General features: G+C 38.0%; 1 protein-coding gene across 4 annotated transcripts in view; it reads left to right on the forward strand.

The window, feature by feature from the left end:
* The window catches only part of wdfy3 (WD repeat and FYVE domain containing 3), a 76889-nt gene that overhangs the window by 18681 nt on the left and 31996 nt on the right, over positions 1-26212 (forward strand). For 3 of the 4 annotated variants that reach the window (XM_079870398.1, XM_079870396.1, XM_079870397.1), the window contains exons 5-18: positions 4818-4979; positions 5079-5271; positions 5646-5832; positions 6911-7077; positions 8917-9384; positions 9859-9957; positions 11591-11784; positions 12660-13117; positions 13831-13914; positions 15712-15883; positions 17143-17357; positions 19651-19763; positions 21047-21281; positions 24411-24511. In XM_079870398.1, coding sequence (XP_079726524.1) covers positions 4818-4979; positions 5079-5271; positions 5646-5832; positions 6911-7077; positions 8917-9384; positions 9859-9957; positions 11591-11784; positions 12660-13117; positions 13831-13914; positions 15712-15883; positions 17143-17357; positions 19651-19763; positions 21047-21281; positions 24411-24511 — 2848 coding nt within the window. The remainder of the gene's footprint in view (positions 1-4817; positions 4980-5078; positions 5272-5645; positions 5833-6910; positions 7078-8916; positions 9385-9858; positions 9958-11590; positions 11785-12659; positions 13118-13830; positions 13915-15711; positions 15884-17142; positions 17358-19650; positions 19764-21046; positions 21282-24410; positions 24512-26212) is intronic. The other variant, XM_079870399.1, reaches the window with a different exon arrangement.

Below are 26212 nucleotides of genomic sequence, written 5' to 3' on the forward strand. Positions count from 1 at the left end.
ATATTAAAATAATATTAAACATCAATATATTATTATTTTTCAATAATCAATCAAAATAATCAATCATAAAAAAAATTTATACTAATTTTCAAAATGAAATATAGTCCTACAAAGCTATTAATACCAGAGCATGTGATCAGAGCAGGTCATTTTACCATTGTTGCCCAGCATGACTATACCAGCTCAGTAGGGCTATTGCAAACAGAAGTCTAGAAATTTCACCTTATTTGAGCGGACTTTGCTTTTCCAGTGCGTGATCGGTACGTGACTGGAGCGTTTGGGCCGTTAACGACAGGGCAGAACATTGAGCAGAGAGCGCAGCAGCGCGCCGACACACACACACACACACACACACACACAGAACGGCGGAAGAGACCCGCTCATGAAAGCTGCGCGAGAATGAAACCTGATCGCTGAACACGGAGGGGCGGGACGGCATATTTGCGGCATTTTCAATAGCAGCCGCAACAGGAAGTCATTAAAATGAGGCAAAAAAAAAAAGTGCTGCGTTAATTGCGTTATTTTTTTTTTAACGCGTTAAACATCTCAAATTAATCGCAAAGATTAACGCGTTGATTCCCCCAGCCCTAATTTTTTTCCTACTTTGGAAGTCAATGGCTACCGTCAACTGTTTGATTACATGCATTCTTTATAATATCTTTTTTGTGTTCAACAGAAGAAAGAAACTCATACAGGTTTGGAACAATAAAACAATGTTTAGTGTATGATACACTAGTATGATGCCTAGTGTTTTAAAATCTGTTCAGAGTTGAAAAGTCATGTAGTGTATTCCAGTCTTAAGCAGAACAGTTCATCAGACTGATCTCCGCCACCACCTCCAATTCAGCATGATCGATGGGGGTCCAACTAGTGACAATGGAAAACTAGGCATCGGCTTGGTGTGCCACATCCTTCAAAGTTTTCAGCTACCAATTTTTTGTTTTGAGGACCCGTCCTTGTCCCTTGGTGTATGAAAAAGATAAACGGCATTGTGTTTGGGAATCAGCCATCCTAGTTTGGGCTTTCAGCACCCAGCACTTGTCCATACTAGAAAAAGGTGTACTATGTTGAATGTGTGCATGGTAGTTTTACAGCTGAACAAGACCCCTTATCTCAAGTTACACAAGTCTCGGTTCTCAGAGATGGACACTGTCTTTTCCTAGACTGAGAGACTGGAGGACCGTGTGGAAGCCGGAAGGACTAGTTGAAATTTCTTTAAGTATGTTTTTAGTCAATTTTGGAGAGAGGAGAAATACTCTATAGTGAAAGATGGCTTCTCCAACAATGCTTGCACAAGTCTTGCCTTCCAGCTTCCCCACTGCTGGTGTGGCGATGTAAGGATGGTGTCATGGAGGAACCTTTCTCAAGCTGTTGATTGCTCAAGCCTGCACAGCTTGAGGCCATGACTACCAAGTCATGGGTCACTTTATGAAGGTCTGTTTGAAGGGAACTTTGTGAAAAGGTGTGGACAGTTGCACTCTACATAAATGATCTCCAATTACTAGTTGTTTTTCTCTCACTGAAGCACTTCCTCTCTGTGCTGAGTGGCCAACGTGTTGCGATCAAACAGACAATATTCCTGTCATGCCATTCATTAGATGAGGAAGGACTGATCCTGCTCTCATCAAAAGCTCTTCAGAAGTATTTCTAGCTTTTGATGTCATTCACCAGGTTTCCTGTCCAGGGGAGGTCATTGTGTCAGGGAGATTTGACTAAGTGCCCAAAGGGTGTCTCAGATTTTGGAGCGCTTTGGAAATGTCAATGTAGATTTTATGCATAACAAGGAGAATATATAATATCTGGTGAAGTCTATTCATTAGCAGCTAGTGCTTTTCTATATCTTTTGCAGTGCATTGTGGGGGATACAGTATATCCATGTCATGTAGAAGGAAATGGTTTCCGACTATGTGTGCTTACTCTGTAACAAGGGCATGGTTACATCATTGGCAGTGTATCATTACATCAAGGGCTGTCTGTGGATGTCCCATAGTCATTTGTTGTATTGACTGAATGGGAATGTTGTTACTACTGTTCCCACAAGAATGGAAGCCCTTCTAATTAGATCCTTTATGAAAAGCACTGTGGCAGTACCATGGTACAGCGATGGTCATGATATTCACATGGTACATTTCTTCTTATTATCAGTGTTGAATAGTCAGTGTTATCAGTTGTGCTGCTTAACATTTTTGTGAAGACTGTGAAATATTTCTTTTTCAGGATTCTTTGAATAGAAAGTTCAAAACAACAGTGTTTATTTGAAAGTGAAATATTGCTGAATAAAAGTATTAACTTCAAGGGAAAAAAAGTCTTACTGACCTAAACCTTTGAAAGGTAGTGTACATGCTATTATAATTAGACATTTATGTTCATGTCTCCTTGTGATTTTAAGGTTATTTTTTTGCAGTGTAAGTTGTTTGTTTTTCTATTTTAATAAGGTAGGATCTCATTAATTGGCTTAAGTTTTGCCAACACTGAGTGCCAAACTTAAGCCAATTAATGAAATCCAGTCTTCCATAATCTTCCTCCAGTCTGTTGTTAGCCACAGTTCTAATATTTATTTTGGTTCATAGAATCCTTAAGGGTAATTTACCTCTATAATAGGGCTGGGCGATATATCGCATGACATTGTTAGGCGCATTTCGTCAGTAAAGCCGGTTCCTTGATTAGTAGTAAATCGCCATCACCTGCTTTCAGATGGAGCGGCAATACTACAAAGTTACAACGATAATTAATGCGATATGGCTCAGCTTGTCAGTTAACTACGGCTCTTTGTAGTGAATGCCGCTCCATCTGAAAGCAGGTGATGGCGATTTACTACTAATCAAGGAACCGGCTTTACTGACGAGATGCGCCTAACAATGTCATGCGATATATCGCCCAGCCCTACTCTATAACATTTCAAAAAGAACTTGTGCACAAAAATATGGAATGCAGTAATGTAGATTTCCTGTGGCCTTTCTCTTACTTGCACTGTCTATTTGTACCCTCTTTTTGCTTTACGTGGAATACATAATGAAAACACTTTCTTGTGTTAATGTTGATATCTCATAGCTGCTCTTTGAAGTACATAAAACACATTTCCACCATCTAAATACAGACCTCTCTCGAAATGCTTATCCAAGTGATTTGGCACAATTTAGGCCTTGTGATAAAACAGAGGATGAGCTTGAATTAATTGCACGATTTTCTTTCCAGGCAGTAGTCTGGTTTTGAGAGGTGAAACATGTTGAAACACGAGGGGTGAAATATGTTTGTATTCCAAGCTGTGAGTTGGAGACAAAAACTGGTGCTCTTGGCAACACCCCCCGCCCCTCGGAAACAACAAAGGTCTTTTCTTTTCTCTCTGTAAGGACGCCCTTCATGCTCTACATTCCCAATGCACCCTCATTTCACCCTCACGGATGCCGTCTCTTGTCTCATCTTTTCCCCCCTTTTGCATTGATGCCTGTGAGAAATCCTCCTGCTCTTTCCCTCTTCTATTGGTGTTTTTCTGTCTGACATCATCGTCAATGTACACTGACTTGACTTCACACCGTCTGCTAGCGTAGCTTCAGTGCTGAGGTAAACTACCACAGAGCATGCTATAGGAGGCATTATTAGTGTAACCTGCCTTCATTTTTCTTCAACAACTCTTATTTGAATGTAAAAGATTGATTTTCATTGATTTTACTAAAGAGAAGGTGATTTGTTTTGACTGAGAGAGTGGTTTGGGTTTTTTTTTGTTCACGTAGTATGTTTCCTGGAATGAAAATGCAGAAGTGATGAGTCTCTTCTGTTTTTTTGCTTTCTTATGAAAGCAGTGGATGTAATGGAACCTCCATTAAAGTTTGGCACTGCTGGGATTCTTTGGCCTTGTCTTAAGACCCATTCACACCAAGAAAGTTAACTATAATAACTACCCTATCGTTCAAAAGTTTGGCCTCAGTAAGATTTTTTTCCATTTTTTTTTTCCTTTTTAAATAAGTTAATACTTTTATTTAACATTAAATTGATCAAAAGAGATATTAAAGAAAAAAATATCTGTTTCAAATAAATGCTGTTCTTTTAAACTTTTTATTCATCCTGAAAAATATGAATGATTATTTATTTCCATCAAAATATTGACCTGTTTTCAACATTGACAAAAATGAGAAGTGTTTCTTGAGAACTTAATAATGGCCGTTTCTGATCTATTGTGAGGAGACTTGTTTTTGTGTGGTAGCCTTTGCACACACTGGTTCAGACTGGATCTGCAATGAAAAAAAGTGTTTGGGCTATACACGAGAGAGAGAATCATTGGCTAGATTGAGCTAAATCCTATAACTTCCTGACTTGCCTTAAAAGCGTCTGATGGGATTTGATCCTCTCACTTCAGTGTTTCATTGGCACTGGTAACAGGATCCTGCTCTGATTAGTGTCAGAGGCGACATGGCAGGGAAAAGTGAAGCTCTGACCCACCTGCAGCATTTCCTTTCAGTCACGTCCACCTGAGCCCCTTTAGAGCAGAGTGAGGATGATGATGTCACTGGCCTACCGTTATATGGTTATCAGGGTTTCACCTGAGACCCAGAACTGTGTAGTGAGATGCAAAACAACAAAAAACAAACAAGACTTATATCCTCTAGCTTTTCATCAATTCACCTAGTTTATTGTGGATTTAGACAAAGTTATTTTTTTGTAATTTGAGTCAGGTTTGGGGTCAGTTAGATCTGTTACCAGAATTGTGAAATATGAAACAGTTTGCCAGTTATTTGCATTAGTCAGTGCTTGAATGGAGAAAAAAACCATGATCTGCTCCTCATCTGAATTTGAATCCCTCCCCTTCTCTGCTTCTGCAGAAAACTGTGGACTGTATGACCACCATGTCGGTGCCCTCGACGCTGGTCAAATGCCTATATTTGTTTTTTGACCTGCCCCACATGCCCGAGGTTCCTGCCGCTACCCAGACCGAGCTTCCTCTGGGCGACCGCAGAGCTCTTCTACAGAAAGTCTTTGTCCAGGTCTGTGTGTCTTTAGGAACAGCATTTTCTCCACAAAATACCCATAAAAGACACGCTTTGACACCAACCGTGACTTTCTCTTCTGGTTGTCCTCCTCAGATCTTAGTGAAGCTGTGCAGTTTCGTGTCTCCGGCAGAGGAGCTGGCCCAGAAGGATGATCTACAGCTGCTCTTCAGTGCCATCACCTCCTGGTGCCCCCCCCACAACCTACCCTGGAGGAAGAGCGCGGGAGAGGTGCTCACCACCATCTCCAGATACGGCCTCAGCGTCAATGTCGTCAAGTACATCCACGGTGATGATTTAACTGCCAACTTCTTTCACTGTGGTTCTCTGCCGTTGCTGTGCATGGATGCATAATACTGAGAATGTTTTACTGCTGACATCTTATGAACCCTAGTAACATTTTAACCTTACTTAACCATTTAACTGTCACTATTGTGCATTTAGTGTTTTTAGAGGTCAATGTCTGGGGGTTGCATGCGCTCTTGTCAGAAATTGCTTTGCAATTAATAGAGAAGCATTCAAATTTCAGCCCTTAAGAGTCTAATATAAAAAACTTTCTTTCGAATGCCACCTTTAAAATATGTGAATGTGGTCTGTTGTTTTTAGACAAAATGTATTGGTTTATGAAATTCACAACCAACTTGACACTATTTGTTCTTGCAGAGAAAGAGTGCTTGTCGACGTGCATCCAGAACATGCAGCAGTCAGATGACCTCTCTCCTCTGGAGATTGTGGAGATGTTTGCTGGCCTCTCCTGTTTCTTGAAGGACTCCAGTGATGTCTCTCAGATACTGCTGGATGACTTCCGCATGTGTCAGGGCTACACCTTCCTCATAGATCTTATGATCAGGTAATTATTTATTGCACATTTAAATCTTCAGGGTTTAAATGTGAACGGTAATGTGCGGTCATTGTCTAAAAATAAACCCAGACAGGAAGATGGTTATTTTGCAGTAATGATCAGATGACTGTACATTATCCCTCTTACTACATGGCTCCTTACCAAATATATCTATATTCCATGTCCATGTACACTACAGTTCAAACTTTTGGGGTCGGTAAGATTTTTTTAATGTTTTTGAATTAAGTCTCTTATAATGAGAGATTCACTGAAGAAGGCTGATTGCCAAATCATTTTATTGATCTATATGTGCTTTGTTGCATAGAAAAAAGAAAATAAAAGAATAATTCATAAAGAAGACACAAGCGAGTGCAGATCTTTTGTTTTTCATTTGAAAATATGTCTCTTATGCACTCTATGTCACCTTTTTCGCCTTTTTTCACCTTTGTTGCCATTGGCTTTTGGCTTGCTTAGTTGGGGAAATACAATTTAACATTTAATTTAATATTCAACAATAATATTGATCTGCCTGCATTGACACCATTATATGAGAACTGAACTGAGCTGGACGATGACATCACGGTTTTCTCCAGAGCAGCTATATACTGTATATATATAAATGAACTAAATGAATAACTTTTTTACAACAAAATGAAACATTACTGAGCTTACTTAAGCTGGACTGTGACGCTTTTTTCTTCTGAAAACAAACTTTGTTGCATTATTTTCCTGTTATCTCTGTAACGTTTTAAAGTTCTCTTTAAAGTTCTTAAGACCGGTATTTGTTTGAAATGGAATTATAATTTATTATTTATTTATTTTAAATTATAATTGTCTTCAATGTATCTTTTGATCAATTTAATGGTTCCTTGATAAAGACAAGTATTCATAAAAAAATAAAATACCATATATTTTTAAACTGTAGTGTTTTTGAGTTATTATCTTTCTTGTAGGTTTACTTAAAGGGTTTGCTTAAAAATGATAGTTTAGATTAGTTATTTAAAGGCAATAAGAGGCAGTATAGTCATTTTAATTTCTGATATGTATGAATAGTGAGATTCTCTGATATAATTGCTGTACATCTTAGGTTGGAGCAGGCCAAAGAGGATGAAGCCAAAGATGCTCTAAAGGACCTGGTGAACCTGGTGACCGCTCTGACCACATACGGTGTCAGTGAGCTGAAGCCAGCTGGTCTCACCACTGGAGCACCCTTCCTGCTTCCAGGTTTTGTGGTTCCACAGCCTTCTGGGAAAGGTTAGCCCTCTGTAAAATAACATCCACTTGACTCTTAACTTATGTCACAGCACAGCTGGGTGTGAAAGTTGGTGATGTGAAATTCCGGGGTATGTTGAACTTCGGCCAGGAAACATTGTGAAATTGAGGTCTTTACAGGATTCAGATGGCAAGTGTGTAATGTTGAGGCTTAAGTGGCCTGTATTAGTAAAATACTTTAGAGATTTAGTGTGCTTCTATATTTGCAATCATTCACATTTTTGCATCAGCTGGGATTTTTATTCTAACCAACAAAGAAATTCAAATGACAATTTCATCTATAATGCACATTTTATTACTGTGGTTCTCTAAAAAATATTTTATTTATTTTTATTTTATTTTAGATTAGATTAGATTAGATTTGAAGATTTATGGGCATTACGGTCAAACCTTTTTTTAAGAACTGGCAGGATGAATTAACCAAGCTGTAATCAATGACTGTCAGAACCAAGAGATTTAAGTGAGAAGATTAGTAGTATATCCTGAAGTGAGAGATTAGCGGTATTCTTCCTCTCTGCATTTTCATATTAACGTCCTCATCTATGTCTGCTTCTGCCTCCCTTCGTTAGCTAGATTGCTCTTTTAGTCACGCAGGGAGAAGAAGGGCCTGTGGTTTCTGAGGGAGAATTAAAACATTAGTGTTCACTGGCTGTAAATGGCATTAATTGGTCAGAAGGAGGCAAACGGCTGACACCTACTGTGTAATCTGGTTAGGTTATTTGTTTGGCTTGTCTTATGCCTCGCCAAGAGCCATTAAATGCTGTAATTAAAATAATGGCGCAAGATAATGTTGTTTATGCACCCAGTCACATCAAGACTTCTCTTTTCCAACAAGCCAATCACAGAGATAGTTTCTTCCCTACTTTGTAGTTTGGCATTTTCATGCAGCCAGCATTATCGCTTATTGCAGTGAGGGTTCATAAAGGTTGAATGCACAAGAATTTGTTTTTAAGGGTTGGAGGACTGACTTGTGTTGCTCTGTAATCATATGATGGTTGGGTGTTCTTAGTTAATATTGCATACGGTATGTTTTTCTTGAAGCTTAGTTAAAGAGCATAATGATTTCAGAAAGAGCCAATGAAGCAATAAATATCAGTAATTAATTTAGTGCAAAGAGATATCCCAGAAAAATGCAGCAAGGACATCCTCCTATTCGCTTTTGGAGGCTATTCAGCAGTGTTGTAGTTGAGACCAGCTCATTCGAGTCTGAGTCAAGACCGAGACCAGAAGCGGGTTGAGTCAAGTCAAGACTATGAATAAATGGGCTTTGAATCTGAGTCCAAGAAAATATTTTTTTGGTCTTGGTCCTCGACTCAAGACCCTATTTTCATGGTCATGGTCTTGGTCTTGTTGTGGATTTGGTCTTGACTTGAACTCGACCCCCTTCTGGTCTTAGTCTCGGACTTGAATGAGCTGGTCTTGACTACAACACTGTTTTGAGTGTTATGTGCTACTATATGTTACTGACATCTTGTTTACAACATAATTATTTAAAAGTTGTCATGAATATAGACTTCTGCGGAATCTGCGCACAGATGAAGAGGAAATGAAAATATGTGAGGTTGTGTGTTACTAGCTATGCAAGAGTCCACCAAAGGTCACGGGAGTTTCTACAGTTTCATACTGTCATTAGGATTACTGTATGTGGTGTTAAACTAATAACACAAACTTTTGTTATTTACTCAACATCATGTTGTTCGAAACCTGTATGACTTTCTTTCTTCTATGAAACAAAACGGGAGTCATTTTGAATAATGTATTTTATTTTATTTTTTCATTGTCCATGAACCGTTTACTTAATAGTTTGATTTTTCTTTTCAGGCCACACGGTCAGGAACATCCATGCTTTTTCTGTGCTTCAGAATGCCTTCTTGAAGGCAAAGAGTGGTCGATTAGCACGTATGATCCTTGAAGCCATCGCCAATATCTATGCTGCCGACTACGCCAACTATTTCATCTTAGAGGCGCAGCATGCACTGTCACAGTTTGCAGAGCGAGTAACAAAGCTACCGGAGGTGCAGTCCAAGTACTTTGAGCTGCTGGAGTTTGTTGTCTTCGGGCTTAATTACGTACCATGCAAAGAGCTTTTTAGCGTTAGCGTGCTATTAAAGTCAAGCACTTCTTATGGATGCAGCATCACAGCCACTCGCACTCTTCTCAAGCTTGGGCGCCACCATCCTGTCTTCAGTGATGTCTTCCGTGAAGTTGGACTGCTAGAAGTGCTAGTTAACCTGCTCCACAAATATGCAGCGCTGTTGAAAGACCCAACGCAAGCCCATGTCGAGCAGGGTAACACTTTTGTAAACTACATTTAAATAATTACGAATAACACACACACACATATACAGTATATATAGTATATATAGTGTTTGTTATAATATTGAATTACTTATCATATTTATATTTGAGTTTTTTTCTTTCAGATTTTTAGTGTCAGTTTCAAGGTTTAGTAATTTTGTCATTTCTTTTATTAAAATGTCATTTCTTTTAATATTTATATTTTGTTTGATTTTTTTAAATTTAAGTTTTAGTAATTTTAGTACTTAAACTTTTATTTCAGCTAGTTGCCAGAACAACAATTCAGATTTTAGTTTTTTTGTCAAGTTTTAAGTTTTTCATATAATATCTATATTTTATTTTATTTCAGCTTTATTTCAGTTAACACTTTGTATAAGTTTCAGTTTTGTATTTAGTTAACAATTACAGTGCTGATAATGGTTTTAATTGCATTCTTTGTTTACTGCTCCCGCTCACTGTGGTCAGGTGATGCCAAGAACAATGTGGCTGAAGAGCAAAAGCAGCTTGCCTGGCTTGTCATGGAGACACTTACAGTACTCTTGCAAGGCTCGAACACCAATGCAGGTAAATGTGTTGCACAGCTGTTTCCTTGAACGGGATCTCAGTGAAGGATTTACTTTGACTCCTTTTTTCTTTTTTCAAAGTTACATTTTTGGCCTTTCTGAGATAGGAAGGTATAGAGAGAGGGGAATGGAATTGGGCTCCAACTTGCTGGGTTTTGAAAGAGGAAATGGTGAGCTGTAGGCATGGATTTAGAACGACTCAGTAGTTTTGGTGTCATGTCTCTTCCTCTTTAGCTACTTTTGTTCATAATCAGGGCCACACTGCATCTGTCTAGAAAACTCTGCAGATTTACGCAGAATTGCAAAGCCCATGATTTAAGGCCCTGAATCACTCGTGGGTCACATCTGATCTCAACGGACTCGTGAGGAGAAATTAATTGGAAAAGATTTCCACGAGAAAGAAGGCGGAGCCTCAGCGCACACCTACCTGTTACGTTATCGGAGTGGACCAATGGTAGAATAAAGGTGTTTACCAGCCGAAGCGAACTTTCCTGAAAAGTTTGGCAAGCTTTTTTGAACTCTCAAAACAAACTCCAAATGAAGAAACACCTTGTGTTTTTGTTAACGTTTGGTATTATTGTAGTAATGTGTAACTGAAAGTTCATCTCTCTAGAAAGGAAGAGTTGTCCTCATAAAGAGATTTTTTTGTACTGTTTTATCTTTGTATAATTCATGTAAGTACTTTGAAGACAATCACAGTTTTAAGAAAATAAGCTTCCATAAGTTTTGGCAGAAAATTGAGGTGATCGTCCCTTTTTCCTTTAAAATAGTCATTAGGCTTTAGCTGCATCACAGCTGTAAACCATCATTTGCTACTTCCTACTTAGTTGCTGGTGGTATTAGGGGGAGAGTCATTTTCATTCTCCAGAGCATTTGATTGGACAAAAATTTGTGTTGTGCAGGAGGAGTCATTAGTATTTTTTTTTTTAACATTTTGTAAGAAGAAAATATCTTCTTTTTTAAATGTGGAAGATCTGCTAGGTAAATTTCATAAACGTTTAGCAGTACACTAGCATAGATGTGTCAAAGCTAATAGACATGGACACAAAGCCAAAAAAGAAATGTTTTGCTTTCATGGGGCCTAAAACAGAAATACAAGATTGACATTGCCTTTTTTTTTTCAACTTTCCAGTGAACCTCTTAGGCTTTTATTATAATTGCATTATTGTGCTCCAGTTTTTCCTTTTTTATGCACTCAGGGACGAGTCAAAATTCATTTTCTTGCTCTCAGGCCCTGCAGTAGTCTCACTCTCGGTGCTGAGTCAGGTCTCTGGTTAAGGAACACTCTTAACTTCAGCTCTGTAATCATTTCTCTTCTGTATCATGACTGCTGATAGTCTCAGAATGCTCTCTCTCACAGATGTTCTCATGCTTTATTCATTGGTAGCCAATCAGAATGGTTTTGTTGCAGAAAATGACTAAAGTGAGTAATTCTAAACGTGGCACTGCCAGTGAGGTGATCAGTCATTACTAAATCTCACTACAGCCCAGTCTTGATGTGTCTGATATTTACACAAACAATACATTAAAGATCTTGCCAAGCTATAAAGTTGAATCTGGAACACAAAATTGCTTGTCTCCAAGCTTATATAATACTCAGATGAATTTTTAACAATAAAATCTCAATCTCTCAGGTTTGTTCCGTGAGTTTGGCGGAGCACGGTGCGTGCACAACATTGTGAAGTATCGTCAGTGTCGTGAGCATGCTCTGATGATCATTCAGCAGCTGGTGCTGTCGTCTTCTGGAGATGATGACATGGGCACTCTGCTCGGCCTTATGCACTCCGCACCGTCAACAGAACTACAGCTCAAAACTGACATTCTGCGGGTGAGGCACATTCATAACTCTGAGAAGAAATAAGTGTGCACATGCAGCCCAAGTTGGTTACAGGTGCAGGTGACAATGGAACAAATGTGGGAAAGAATATCCGCGCATTGAAATGAATGTTGCAAAGTTTTATTGAACAACTGCAGTGTTTTGCCAAATGAGAGCAGTAGCACCTCACTGCAGTACACAAGATCCAGTTGGATCCAGAACTAAGGGGTGGAGATTGGTAGGTTTAGGGGTGGGTTTAGGGATCAGGGGGTGGAGATGGGTAGGTTTAGGTACATGTAAGGTGGGAGGAGTTGGATCTGGATCCAACTCCTCCCCCTGGATTTCGTGTTCTGCAGTGAGGACCATCTCAATGAGAGACCTACTGATCAAAATGTTTCAGTTTGGTAAATAAAATTTTGGTACATTGATATTCTATGTTATATAATATAATATATAAAAGCCATATGATATATTAGTTTGCATATATTGACTTATATTTCCCTACATTCTTAAATCTAACACATGGTATTCACTTAAATCACTTTCTTTCTTTGATGCACAATTTAGTGTTGAAAACAGTTGTGCTGCCCCTAATATCTTTGTGAAAACCATAGTACAGTATTTTCCATTTTTAGAAGGTCAAAAAAGAACAGCATTTGCTCAAAATAGTAAAGCCATTACAAAAGATTTCTGTCACTTTCAATCAATTGAATGCATCCTTGTTGAATAAAATATAATTTCTTTGGAAAAAAAAAGGAAAATATTTTTTTTTTACTGAATCCAAACTTTTAAATAGTTGTATAGTGAGGAGCATCCTTGTTGCACAATTAACTTCCATCCGTATGATTTAAATTAGAATTCACTTGACAAACTTTGTTTCTCATTAGGCTTTGCTGGCTGTGCTGCGCGAGAACCACCGTACACGCACCGTCTTCCGCAAGGTGGGCGGCTTTGTGTACGTGACCTCACTGCTGGTTGCCATGGAGCGTTCTCTCTGTTCTCCACCTGTCAGCGGCTGGGAGAAGGTCAACCAGAACAAAGTCTTCGAACTTCTACACACCGTATTCTGCACTCTAACAGCAGCCATGCGTTATGACCCTGCCAACTCGCACTTCTTTCGCACTGAGATCCAGTACGAGAAGCTGGCCGATGCAGTGCGACTTTTGGGATGTTTTTCTGATGCTAAGAAAGCTGGTCCAGCAACTGTCTTCCCTTCAAATGCCCAGCCATTCCAACGGTTACTGGAGGATGAGATCATACCTGCAGAAAACGTGTGTCCCACACTCAAGCACTGCAGCAAGCTGTTCATCTACCTGTACAAGATGGCCACCGACTCATTTGACAGGTGTGTATAAATGGAAGTTGTCTTTTCTTAATGGATAGAAAGGGTCGATGTTTTTTGGTGAGATATCAGTAACATGGCTGAAAAAAGAAAATGAAATCCATCTTTTCATGGGAGCAGTTCACTTTTATTGAGACATTTTAATAGGACTTTAGTGAGGATGGTCATCTCGAGTGATTCAGTTGAGTACATTTTACACATAAAAATGTACACATCTGACCGCAGATACTGAATCGGGAGAACGTTCTTCTCAGGCACTCTGACAGAAATGTGATTAGCTTTCACGAACGTCTTTCAAAATTAAGTCTCGCATCAGAAAAATGTAGGATTACATTTGTTGTCGTTTCTTTGACTGTACATTGCGGCCCACCAGTTGAGAAATACTGCATTAATGTATCTTTGTCGTTAGTCATGTTATCTGAGTGTAGCTGTGCTTTGGGCTTGTGTTTTTGTTAGATTTGCATGATCTGTAGTTCTTCTAATTTCTATGTGCTGTGCCTTGAGCTGTAATTCAACAGGAGCTAACTGCCTCCCTCTCTTGCTCTTTTCTCATTTCTTTGTCTCTCTTAACCTCTGGCATTGCCTGGCTGCACACGCTGGGTGTGTGTGGTATGGACCTGCTGTTTGTGTTTGTATGGCTGTGTGAACGTCTGGTCTGTCTATATGTTGATTGTTTGGTCGTGACTCCGCGTGTCCGTGTGTTTGAATCGTTGTAGTCGTGCCGAGCAGGTGCCCCCCTGCTTGACTCACGAGACCTCGCTGCCCTCTCCTTGGGGCACGCCAGCAATCGCCAGGAAGAGGTACTGCTTTCTGCCACCTCTTCCTTTTCTCCCTCTCTTTTTCTGTTCTGTGCTTGTCGAGTGACCGGACACATTTTTCCCAGTCCGTTTCCCTCTCTCTTCCTTCCTTTGTTCACTTTCCTCTCACACCTTCCTTGGTTATTTTGTTTCTGTTCTTTAAAGGGATTGTATTGCCCCAAAATGAAAGTCAGCATTTACTGTCATCATTTACTGTAGGGATGTACTATATATTGGGACCTTATTGGTAATCTGCCGATATAAGATATTTTTAAACCATTCATACTACTATTCAAAAGTCTTGGATAAGATTAAAAAATAGTTTTCTTAGTCTCTTCAGATCAACAAGGCTGCATTTATTTGATCAAAAATACAGTTAAACAGTCATATTGTGAAAGATTATTACAGTTCAAAATAACTCTTTCTATTTGAATATATTTAAAAATGTAATTTATTCCTGTGATGACAAAGCTGTATTTTCAGCATCATTACTCCAGTCTCCAGTGTCACATAATCCTTCAGAAATCATTCTAATATGCTGATTTGGTGCTCAAGAAACAGTAATTATTATCAGTGTTGAAAACTGCTGAATTACTTTTGTAATAATAGCACATTATGCACAATTACAAGTAACTAACCCTAAACATAACCCTATAGTAAGCATATGTAGGCTAGTTAATCAATATTACTTAGTAATATTTTATGTAATTACACTATAACAACGTCAACATTTGAATGGTAGTGTAAATCTGTTGATAAAGTTTAATTAATCGTTCACTATTTTTCATTTTGATTACCTTTAACAACTTCTAACGCTCACTTAAAGTTAATCTTTAAAAACACTAATAATTTAAGAACACTGTTCAATGTAATCTTTAGCAGATCTTAAAATGAATATAATTTTGTGATGCCTAAATATAAGTGTTATTATTTTCAATTTATTTAGACAAAAGATTGTGTAGAATTTTAGTATGCATTAATCTGAACAGATATCACATGGAATTGTCAATAAAAAAGAATGACTTAAAGTGATAAAAAGGTATCTCTTCCATGTAATGTTCTCTCTAACAAGCCCTAACAAGCCCCAACAAGCAACAGGAAATTAGCTGATCACATGTATACATGTAGCCCTGCCCACACAGAAATGTCATTGTTTCAAAATCTTGCTCCTTATAGTTGTCCATTAAACAACTATAATGTTATAATTGACTGTCATTGTGCTGTGCCAGGCTACATTTTTGTTTTCAGTGTGAACAGACAAATTGCTTGTCGTAGAAAACTTAGAGCATCACATTGGTTTAGGATACTGTTATTCATCTTCTCCCTCTGATCAGAGTGATTGCCTTCTGCAATTTTCCTCTTACTTTTCCTCCCCTTGATCATCTCCTTGACCATGCTTTCATCTTCCTCTGCACCATCTCATCTGCCGTGTTGAGCTACTTTGCTTACCCATAAAGCTTTGCAGTTGCAAAACTTTCCACTCCTCTGGTTGCACTGACAGCTTTTTTTCAGTCATTTCAAACTCTCTGTGGGGATTTTAATAAGTTGATTCATAAGTAACATTATATCAAAGCTGATATTCTTTAAATGGAATTTCAGTGCTGTACTTAAGAGTAAGTTTAACTATGACCAAAAAATCCTTCTTTCAAAAAGCTGTTTAAGCTTTTTCAGCGTTTTAGCTTTTATCTGGAAAATGATTTGGCCAAGCCAAAATGTGTAAGTGAATTACTCTTTTCAGACACTGAGACTAAGTAATGAGACTAAGAAGAGACATTAAGTGATCTTTTTCTTTCCCAATAGACATGGCTACCACAGCTCATCCAACTCTGCTTCTAGTAAAGCCATAACGGACCTGAAGCTGCACTTGGGGAATCAGTTCCAGCATTCTTCAGACCCTGTAGTTATCCACCCTGGAGCAGTGCTGGCAATGATCGACCTCCTACCCTCTGTTTCTTCTGACACACAGCCCGAGGTACGAGTTTCTTGTGGACATAGGCTCTGTCTCAAAACCTAGTGAACTGACACGTTGTTTGGTGTCTACATGGGAATGCCTAACGCAAAATCTTAAAGTTGGCATGTACTGTAGCTAGGAGAGATAAGAATGTGTTGCTGAGCTTGTCAGCATCAAATATGGTCATATACTTTGGTGTATCTATGATGCTACCTCAAAAATGTTTGTATACACTACAGTTCAAAAGTTTACCGTCAGTAAGAAAAAAAATTACTTTTATTCAGTAAGGATGCATTAAATTGATCATAAGTGACAAAAATGTATCTTGGTTTCCACACAAAATATTTAGGAGTTGATGCTCAACTGTTTTGAGCATCAAATCCGAATATTAGAATGATTTCTGAAGGATCATGATGCTTTTACTGTGTTGTTGGTCAAATAAATGCAGCCTTGGTGAGCATAAGATACTTTTTTTTTTTTTTAATATAAAAAAAACTTACCAATCAGGTTTTTAGTGATAATGTGGGATGAAGGCTGTCTCAATATGCAGCCATATTATAAACTTTAAATGACCAAGTAGTGCTTCCTTGGTTTTGAGATGGAGCCAAGACTTTGTTCACACTTATTCAGTTTAATGATTTGTTACCTAAGCATGATTTTGTTTTTCACCTACAGTAAGTTGTCAAAATCGAGGGATTTTATCAGAATGAAAGCGTCTTTTGGGGATTTTGTGTAAAGGCGCATTCCCAGTGAAGCTCTATCGACAGCATTTTTGTTATGTTTGCCACGATTACCACAGAAACTAATCTAAGCTGCTCCCTGGAGAGGTACAGAGAGTATCTAGAGAGTTACATGCTAACAATGGAAGAATGTGAGGCAACACATCGGCTCAAATTTAAATGATATTCTGTGGTAATCGATAGCAAATGTGGCATGCTGATGACATGAATGAATTTGTATGTAACCTAGAGCATTCCTTTAAGTGATGTGTCTTCTGAAATCAGGCCTATAAGAAATTTGATTTAAGTAAAATTCTTATAGGATATCAAATAAATTAAATATTAAGACCATATTGGATACTACAGCTGGGTTCACAATGAGAATCTGATACACTGATGTTTTTGTTGTCCCTGTGATGAGGATTGTCCACTGAACCTACTTGACTAGTGATAGCCTTCTATGTTTGGCTTGTGCCACTGCAATGTGAATTTTAAATTGATCTGAATTAAGTGTACTACTAAGTGTCCTGCAGCTCACTTCACCCTTGCTCTGCCCCTTAGCATGCTCTGGACCTGCAGCTAGCTGTTGCTAACATTCTGCAGCTGTTGGTGCATTCGGAGAGGAACCAGCAGATCCTGTGTGAGGCAGGTCTGCACTCACGCTTGCTTCAGCGCTGTAGCTGCGCTTTGGGAGACGAAGATCACCCACTCCACCCACCGCTGCAAAGGATGTTTGAGCGACTGGCCTCCCAGGCCCTACAGCCGATGGTGCTCAGGTGAGTCTAAGTTTGCTCAGAAGATTTTTTTTATTGATAATAATAAAATATTATGACAAGTATATTAACATAACATACCGTGACGTAATATAACAGGATATTGAGGCCCTCCCTGCTGCTAGTACAGTACAATACAGCGTATACAGTACATTGCACAACTGATACAGTGCAGATTAGAGGGCCAGCTCTTTGTCCAGTACATCTCAAGGCCTCAGCAATATTTATTTAAGTGATGAATTTTCATGCATAGGTTCTTAATGGAGCATGTTTCTGCCCCCAGCCTTTTATTGATTAGTCTCCCACATGTGAGCTCTTTTGAACTGATTTTTGTTTATACAAGTACCAATCAGTTAAAGTCTGGCTTGACGATTCAGTCTGTTCTGATTCAATCTTATCACAGCTGCACGTTTGCATAAAAGGAAAATGATCAAATTTGACGCATCTTAATATTATTCAAAGCTCTCCATGGGTCTCCTCCAAGTCAAACGGATTAGCGATTTCAATTTTCCGCATGGCTGGTCAAATGTGATGAAGGATGCAGACTCGGTTCACTACAAAATAAAAAACAAAACAGCAATTCACTCCAGCTCATTTGAGGAATCAAACCATGCCTTGTATCTTGGTTTAAATGTCATGCAACAGTCAGCTCTGGAAAAATCCTTCTGCAAATAGATGTAATAATGATACCAATAATAATAATAACAATATTTACTTAAAGCTGCAGCCTGTAATTTTTTTGGGTTAAAAATGATCCAAAATACATTTTTGAGCAAATACATAATCAGCCAGTGTTCAAAACTATCTGCTTGCCTTAGCTCGATTCAAAACGGTAAGCTTGTAATAATGTTTTTAAATCCAGTGGTATTGGTGGATTTCCGCGGGAAATTCGAGCATGTCTTTGCGTCATTTAGGGCCCTATGAAATCCGTTTTATTTTTTCTCAAATTCCGTTTTATTTTTTTCCAAATTCCATTTTTTTGGATTTATTTTTAGCCCTTTCGGATTTTTCGGATTTGCTTGTTTTCTTTTCACTTCTAAGCAGTATTGACCTTTACAAATTCAGTTACACAAACTCACAATTCAGCTTTTTTATTTAAACTGTTAATATATTCAGCAAAGCACATTCAAAATTCGGCCAAACCTTCAACAAATCTCTGGCCAAAAATAACAGTAACGTGAAGGTAACTGTTACAAGGTAAGATTGACGAATATTAAATTAAAGATTAAATTAGCCTTTAAATCATTTTTCACAAAAAATGTTTTATAAAAAGATAAACCTCACATATTTAAGCCTTTAAATCCTTTTTATAAAAAGAATGAGTCAAAAAAGATAAATTACTGACATTTACAAATACAATGCACTTTAGCTTATCTTTTATTATTAATGGTAAAATTCGGTCCGATTTTCCCGTGGCGTCTGTCGTTGCTATGCAACCATGCTCTGCGCTCTCCACAACGACAAAGAGTATTCTGAAAAGTTGAGGTGTTTTCATCTCGCTGCGCCAGGAAAAAATTAGCGTGTCGCTTCAATTATGAGCGCGCTTGCCGCATGCCTACATTTGAAATAACGTTAACGAACTTGAGCGCGCAAAAGACACGACATGTGAACGGCCCCTTGACGAGTTAGTTACCTCCAATCAGGCCACGGACAGTAAAAGATACGCAGCAAGAAGAAACACTGGTTCACGCTTGCGTGCATACTGAAAAGCGCGCTGTTTGCATTCCTGTATATTAACTGTATTGACAGATGTCTCTCTATATGGCTCTGGGTTTAGGTAGAGACCTTTCTACGTTTGTTGTTTTAAACTGAAAAAATGAGAAGGAAGAAAAAAAAAAAAGTTTATTTAATATGTCAACAAAATATATGCAAATTCCGTGCGCATAAGAGAATTCCGTTTTCATGTGTAAATTCCGTGATTCCGTCCGCGTTTTCCGCATCACGGAAATCATAGGGCCCTAGTCATTACGTCACATCTGTAAACATAAAGAAGATGTCCTGGCTAGTAGGCTATATTGCGTGCGAGGATGTGGTGATTTTTTACGAAATAACTGCAGTTGCAGATTTCGAACAGAGATGGCGACAAAGAGGAAAAACTACGGACTGCAGCTTTAAGTGTTGTTTATTAATATGTATTGTTGTTATTTAATATGTTTTTAATTGTATTTGTTTTTATTATTTACGGTCTTTGTCTTAATCTATTTCTTAATGTATTGTGATTATGCTGGAAGATCAGGCAACTGTTCATTGTGTGGGTTATTGCTGTCGCTATAAAATGTTTTTATATATTTTCCAGGGAATTTTTACGACTAGGGAATCCTCTGAATTGCGGTGCCTGGGACAAAAAGCTCCTGAAGCAGTACCGGGTCCACAAGCCGAGCTCCCTCAGCTATGAAGCTGAAATGCGAAGTAAGGAGAAAAAAAAAGGAATGCATAAAGACTGTTAGAACTGTCAGTGTGCTTTTGTACCATCCCGTAAACAGTTTGTGTCAGTGTTACGTGGTCTTGTCTCTGTGGTTTCTCTGTGGGCCAGTGAAAGGAGGGACATTACTTCAGGCTTCACTGACTGTGGTCTTTGGTGAAATGCCATCAATCACCATCAGAATCAAACAAAACATTCTCCTCTCGGTCTCCTCGACTCTGCCTGCTGAGAGCCGTTCAATTGAACATGGTTTTGCCGGAGATGAGTTCCCAGCTTCCCTAATTACCAGTGAAATTACTTTTCTCCAAGCTCTCCATGTCCAGCGAGTCCTTTTTGAGCTTGCTAATTTAAAGGTTTCCTGCTTACTTAGTCTCTGAGGAATACTGCTGTGTGTCCAGGGTCCAGTGAAAGCAGATATTTTTTGTTGGTTATATCCACAACAGATTATGTCAGAATGAGGTTATTTAAGATAACTCTAATTTAAACAGAATGAAAAGATACCTTTACCTTTCTGTTTCACTGCTTGAATCTTTAAACAGCAACATTGGGTGAAAGTGAAATGGCATTTATTATGTATGGGAATTCTTGATAAATTGACTGAATATTTTATATAAGGTACTTTCACAAATGGGGTACAAAATAGGGCCTGAAATTAAATAATGTTTTATTCTTCAACTAATGGCTAGTAAAATGAGATAGGTGCTAAACAATTTGAGAATTTTTATCATGAACCTCTGGAGGGCAGACTAAAAATTATGAGTGGTTTTAATTTTTATTTTCAGTTTAATTCATGTGAGATTTTTATTTTTTCCCTGTTACCAAAATTTGAGACATTCAGTGTTGGGTAATAATAGCTTACAACCGTGATTTTCTTGTTTTCAATAAATAAATACATTTAAATAATTAAGATATTATGTTACATATTATATTTATGTAATAAAAATATATAAAAATTAAATCGACAAAATCTATTAATAAAAAAGAAACAAACATTTTCACTACAGACATTTAATGTGATGCTTTTCATGCGATGTTAATGTTATATAGTAGTTTATCAAACATATCTAACAAGATGTTTCTTAATGTTTCTTTAAAAAAATATAAACAGCACATATTAAAGTATAAAGTCACTTATACTAACAGAAATAACTGTTGTCAATGTTACATCACAATTGACCATTAACTCATTCTAATTAATAGTGTAAAACTAAGCGAGCAGGAGAGTTTACGGGACCAGCCTAATTGTACATTTGACCTTTTGCACCTCCAGACAGCATGACCCTGTCCATGGAGGGTTTTGGGCCGGATAGCGTGTTCACAATTAATGAGGACAATAGCCAGTACCGGATCAGTCGAAGTCTGGTGCGATCAGCTGAGGGCAGCACCGTGCCCCTCACCCGAGTCAAGTGCCTGGTCTCCATGACGACGCCCCATGACATCCGTCTCCATGGATCGTCCGTCACACCCGCCTTCGTGGAGTTCGACACGTCATTGGAGGGATTCGGGTAAGGCTGTCTGCACTAGTCTAGCCAAGCCTATCTTTTGAAGATAAAGATTGTTTGCACACAGTCACTGTTTGCAGGCAGACACCCGTTTAGGCATCAGAGATTTATTGGCTTCAGTTCAGAATGTGTTTATCAGATATATGCGTCAGTCAAACATTTATCTGGTGTTGTGCTTTTAAAAGCTTGACCTAGTTTAAAGCTCACAGAAAAACAGAGGCTTGAAATACGCTTACATCTCTGAACGTATCTCAGTTCAAAGCGCAACAAAGAATCCACACTGAGCCTCCATCTGTTTCTGTTTAACATAATCCCATCAGGGTACGTGCTAAAACTGAAAATAACACATCTTTAATATTTCATTTTTTTCATTAATTATGAAAGCGCAGTGATCATCATTTGTCTTATATCCAAAGTATTAGCTGCTTAAATGGGAGATTTATGTGTATGAAATGGGTCAACAGTTCTGTTTTTGTACCCAGCAGACATAATAGAGAGACCCACATGCTTCAAGTAATGTTAGTTGTGCACAGATTGAATTTTGTTAGTCTCCCAATGGCCTTTCTATTGCTTGAACAATTGTGCAGCAGTTCTACTGACTTAAATACCACAAATTCCCATTAAACCTGCATTAAATGCACAGGCAAATCAAATGATGTGTCTTTTATGTGTCTTAGTCAGGATCCTCCTGTGTCTTTAAATACTTCCTCCTTCATCTGAATAGGACATGGAGTTTAGAATAATTGAAGATGTAAAAATCACTTGTACCTTGCCCACATTTCATCTTGCGGATGCTGAGAAAACTCTCGCGTACGCACACGGCCCCCATCTGCCTTCATGAAAAATTCATGTAAACACGTTCTGTATTGGGCCGTGCAGACCAGCCTAATGGTGCTGTCACAGCTGGGATAAGAGCTTTTTTGGTTATGAGGAGGAGGACATTAACCCCCCCTGTGTACACACATACATAGACTTCTATTGTTTGTATTTTTTATCTTATTTAAATAAATAATTATTTAATCATGCATGATCAGTTTCAATAATTATATTAATATTTTGTATGAAATTATATTAATTTCATTAAAAATAATTTAGTAATAAAAAAAGTCAAAATAATAATAATAATAATAATAAAAAAATATATATACTATATATAGTTTTCCTTTTTTTTTATTACTAAATATTTTTTCCCCAAATAGGGACGTCTCCAAATGTTCTCAAAGGGAAGTTTTATCATATGAACTAAATGAAACCCTTCCTCACTTCCGTGGGAGGTGTTCATGTTTCACGGTGGATGTTTGTATTGTTAGTATGAAATGGGATGTTTCTTTTTTTTATGCCACCATTTTTTTCAGTATTAAAATTAGTGGTCGACCGATATGGGATTTTTAATGGCCGATGCCGATGCCGATATTGAGAAAGCAATCTGGCCGATTGGCCGATATGAGGCCGATACAATACATGTGAATACAGTAAATGAGAGACATAAAGAATATTGGTGAAACTAAATGAACATTTATTGTACATACTATTTATGCAAAATTCTTTTTGCAATAAAAAAATATTTACTAAGAAGTTAAAATGTAAACAAAAAGGTAAGGTAACACTTCAATAAATAAAGTTTTAGTGCAGCTTCTTGTCTGCTTTAATATTTAGTCATTTTTTCAGTCAAATAATTATAATTATTATCGTGCTGCTTACTGCAGGTTACAAATAACATTTATCATTAATGAACCAATCGAAACAATATTCATAAATTAATGACAAAATAGTATGTGAAATTACATACATTTTATGTACAATACATAGTTAAATATAAATCTCACATAGTTTATTTACACTATTTACTTTAAACAGGTTGTTTTACTTCAAGTATATTTAAATAATAATGATTTATGTGTTTAGTTTTGCTTGTTTGTTTCTTTAAAACGTTGCAAGCCGTCACATGTATTTGCATGACATACATGAACATATGAAAATGTATACTACTCACGATATTACGCCAATCATGGATAAATAAATACAGTAGATAGTGAATAACATTTTCAAGGATTTTTCAAACGTAATATTATTACATAGTGTTCTCCTCTCATCCACCTCACGCGACCAACTGCACGCGAGTGACGCGACCCAGCTTTTCAGTGCACGCGAGTCCATTGGAAAACAGCGTCTAGTTTAAATGTAACCCGAGAACAACGCGCGAGTATCTGAGGAACAGCCAGTCACAGGATTTTTGACTGTTTGTGAGGTAAAATGTTTTCAGTTTTGTTTGAATTCGTTTATATCACATCTGTGACCCCCACTGGAGCTTCCGCTGGGCTGCGGATCTGACATATCACGGTACTGTTTGAATAGACTCTGCTGCACGCCGGCCGGAGTGTTTTTGTGTGTAACACAATGTAGCGTCAGGTTAGAAAGCGAATGCGAATGGTCATTTACTGTGTCTGTCAGATGTCTGCTTCACTTCTGAGTGGCTTGTCTTACGGTGCTGGGCGGAGCAGAGTGAGTGTATTCAGTTCATTCACGCTCGCTCTGTTCGCGTCAGTGGAAAAAAGCGCTAATGCACACAGTCACAAACTGTTTTGAAATATATCGGCCAAACGGAAATATTTATCGGCCGATGCCGATATCTAAAAAATTTCAAATATCGGCCGATATATCGGCCTCGGCGATATATCGGTCGACCACTAATTAAAATGACATTCAAGGCTTCCTTTGTCAGGGTTAATTAGCCTCCAAAGAGACTTGTTTAGCTGTATTGAGTGACATTTGGTGGTTTTCTGTTTAGTTTAATGAATGGCAGAATGTTTAATGAAGTAGGAGTCTTCCATTGTGTCGCACCTATTTTCATTATTTGCTTCTCTGACATTTAGTAACATCTGTCAGTTTTTTTCGTGGATGTTTGTAACCGATGTAATTTAGTGCTGTTATGATGAGCACACTGTGTCATTGTTACATAAGGCATGACACCCACAAATAAACATCCACATCTCCTCTTTATGCAGAATGTGAAATATTCCCACATTTTATGACTGTTACTGAGAGACGAGAGTGAAATGTGTGAAATGTCTGAGCTGCTGGGATTCCTGATAAATGAAAATAATTTTTTTATTTTCAATCTTCTCTCTCCAGCTGTTTGTTTTTGCCTAGTTTGGCCCCTCATAATGCACCGTCCAGCAATGCCAACACATCTGGAGTCAGTGACGGGGCGGTGGTCAGTGGTATGGGAAACGGTACGTGCTCATAAACACACTGTCCCCCAACCCCCATGATTTGCATAACAGCAGCCAGCAGTTTCCCACCCTTCGGAAATCTTTATTAAAGGGATAGTTCACCCAAAAATGAAAATGTTGACATCATTTACTCACCCTCATGTCGTTCTAAACCTGAATGAGTTTCTTTCTTTCGTTGATCACAAAATATGATATTTAGAAGAATGTTGGTAACCAGACAGTTGACGGTAGTCATCTATCTATCTATCTATCTATCTATCTATCTGTTTGTCTGTCTATCTGTTTGTCTACTACTAAATATTTCTTGAGCACCAACTCAGCGTATTAAAATGATTTCTGAAGGATCATGTGACACTGAAGACTGGAGTTTTAGCTTTTATAATGTTTTATGTTTTTTAGCTTTAGCTGTATAATGTTTATCTTTTAGCTTTACCATCAAAGGATTGAATTAGAATAGATTTTATTATATACTAGAATATATTTTAAATTGTAATAATATTCCAGATAAAATAGTAATAAAAACACAATTTGACTTTTTTATTAAATAAATGAAGCCTTAGCTGCAGTATTACATGTCTTCCTCCATTTTAAATCCAACTATGTTTTTGTTACTTGCTTTAACTGCTCAGCTTTAAATGCATACTAAAATCAGTAGTGAAGTCTTAAATGTTTTGAATCACAAGATGTTGCCAATTAGCTATTCTAACTTTTGTTGATATAAAAAGGCCATGGGATGAAATGAGAGAGATAAAAATAGCACCGGTATGTTGCCAATGGACAATGGTGATATATAGTTTATCAGTTGTTATGTGATTGACCAATCAGAATCAAGTATTCCAAACAGCTGCGAATCTAACATTTTTGAGTAGGTTTTTGAGTTTACAGATTTGGGATGGCAAATGATGGCATTGCAGCTTGACAGAATTTTCGAAGCGTCTTGGCTCATGACAGGCGGGAGGTAGAGGGAACAGGAGCACAGCACTGTGACGGAATTTTAGCAAAGATGGTGGAGTCTAGAGAAAAGAGGCAAACTTGACAGAGCTTGGCAGAAATTGTTTGTGTGCCTTTACTCCTGTTTGAGCACCACCGGCTCACAGCAGCCCTGAGTGGGTGTACAAGTGCCTATGTAGTATTAATGAAGGTGATTCAGGGCTCGCTGCCTCTCCATCTCTCTCACTTCCTCTTTCTTTATTTTACTGTCTCTCTCTCTCGTTCATCCTCCCAATTTTCTCTCTCTCTCTCTCTCTCTTTCTTTCTTTCTTTCTTTCTTTCTTTCTTCTCTCTCTCTCTCTCTCTCTCTCTCTCTCTCTCTCTCTCTCTCTCTCTCTCTCTCTCTCTCTCTCTCTCTCTCTCTCTCTCTCTTTCTCTCTGTTGAATGTAAATGAATGATTTCAGTATTTATAGATAGACTCCTGCATCATATCCTCTGACCTATTTTTGGGGATGACATCATAATTTCTTCCTCAGAGAGTTTCATTCAGATCCCCTTCAGTCTAGTTCATTGTTCCTGTCTCTCTTCCAGGGGTTTCCTGGGTTTAGGGTACAAGCCAAAGTGGATTTAGTGTACATTTTCAAGAACCTCTGCTTGATAGATCATTATGCAAAGTCCAGGGAGATTTATTCAGTGGAGATATTGGTTCCAAGACCATATAAAAAGAAAAATTTTATCTTGAAAATAAATGATTAAAATAAATATGAAAA

This window comes from Squalius cephalus, assembly GCF_949319135.1.
Source record: "Squalius cephalus genome assembly, chromosome: 5".
Taxonomy (NCBI): domain Eukaryota; kingdom Metazoa; phylum Chordata; class Actinopteri; order Cypriniformes; family Leuciscidae; genus Squalius; species Squalius cephalus.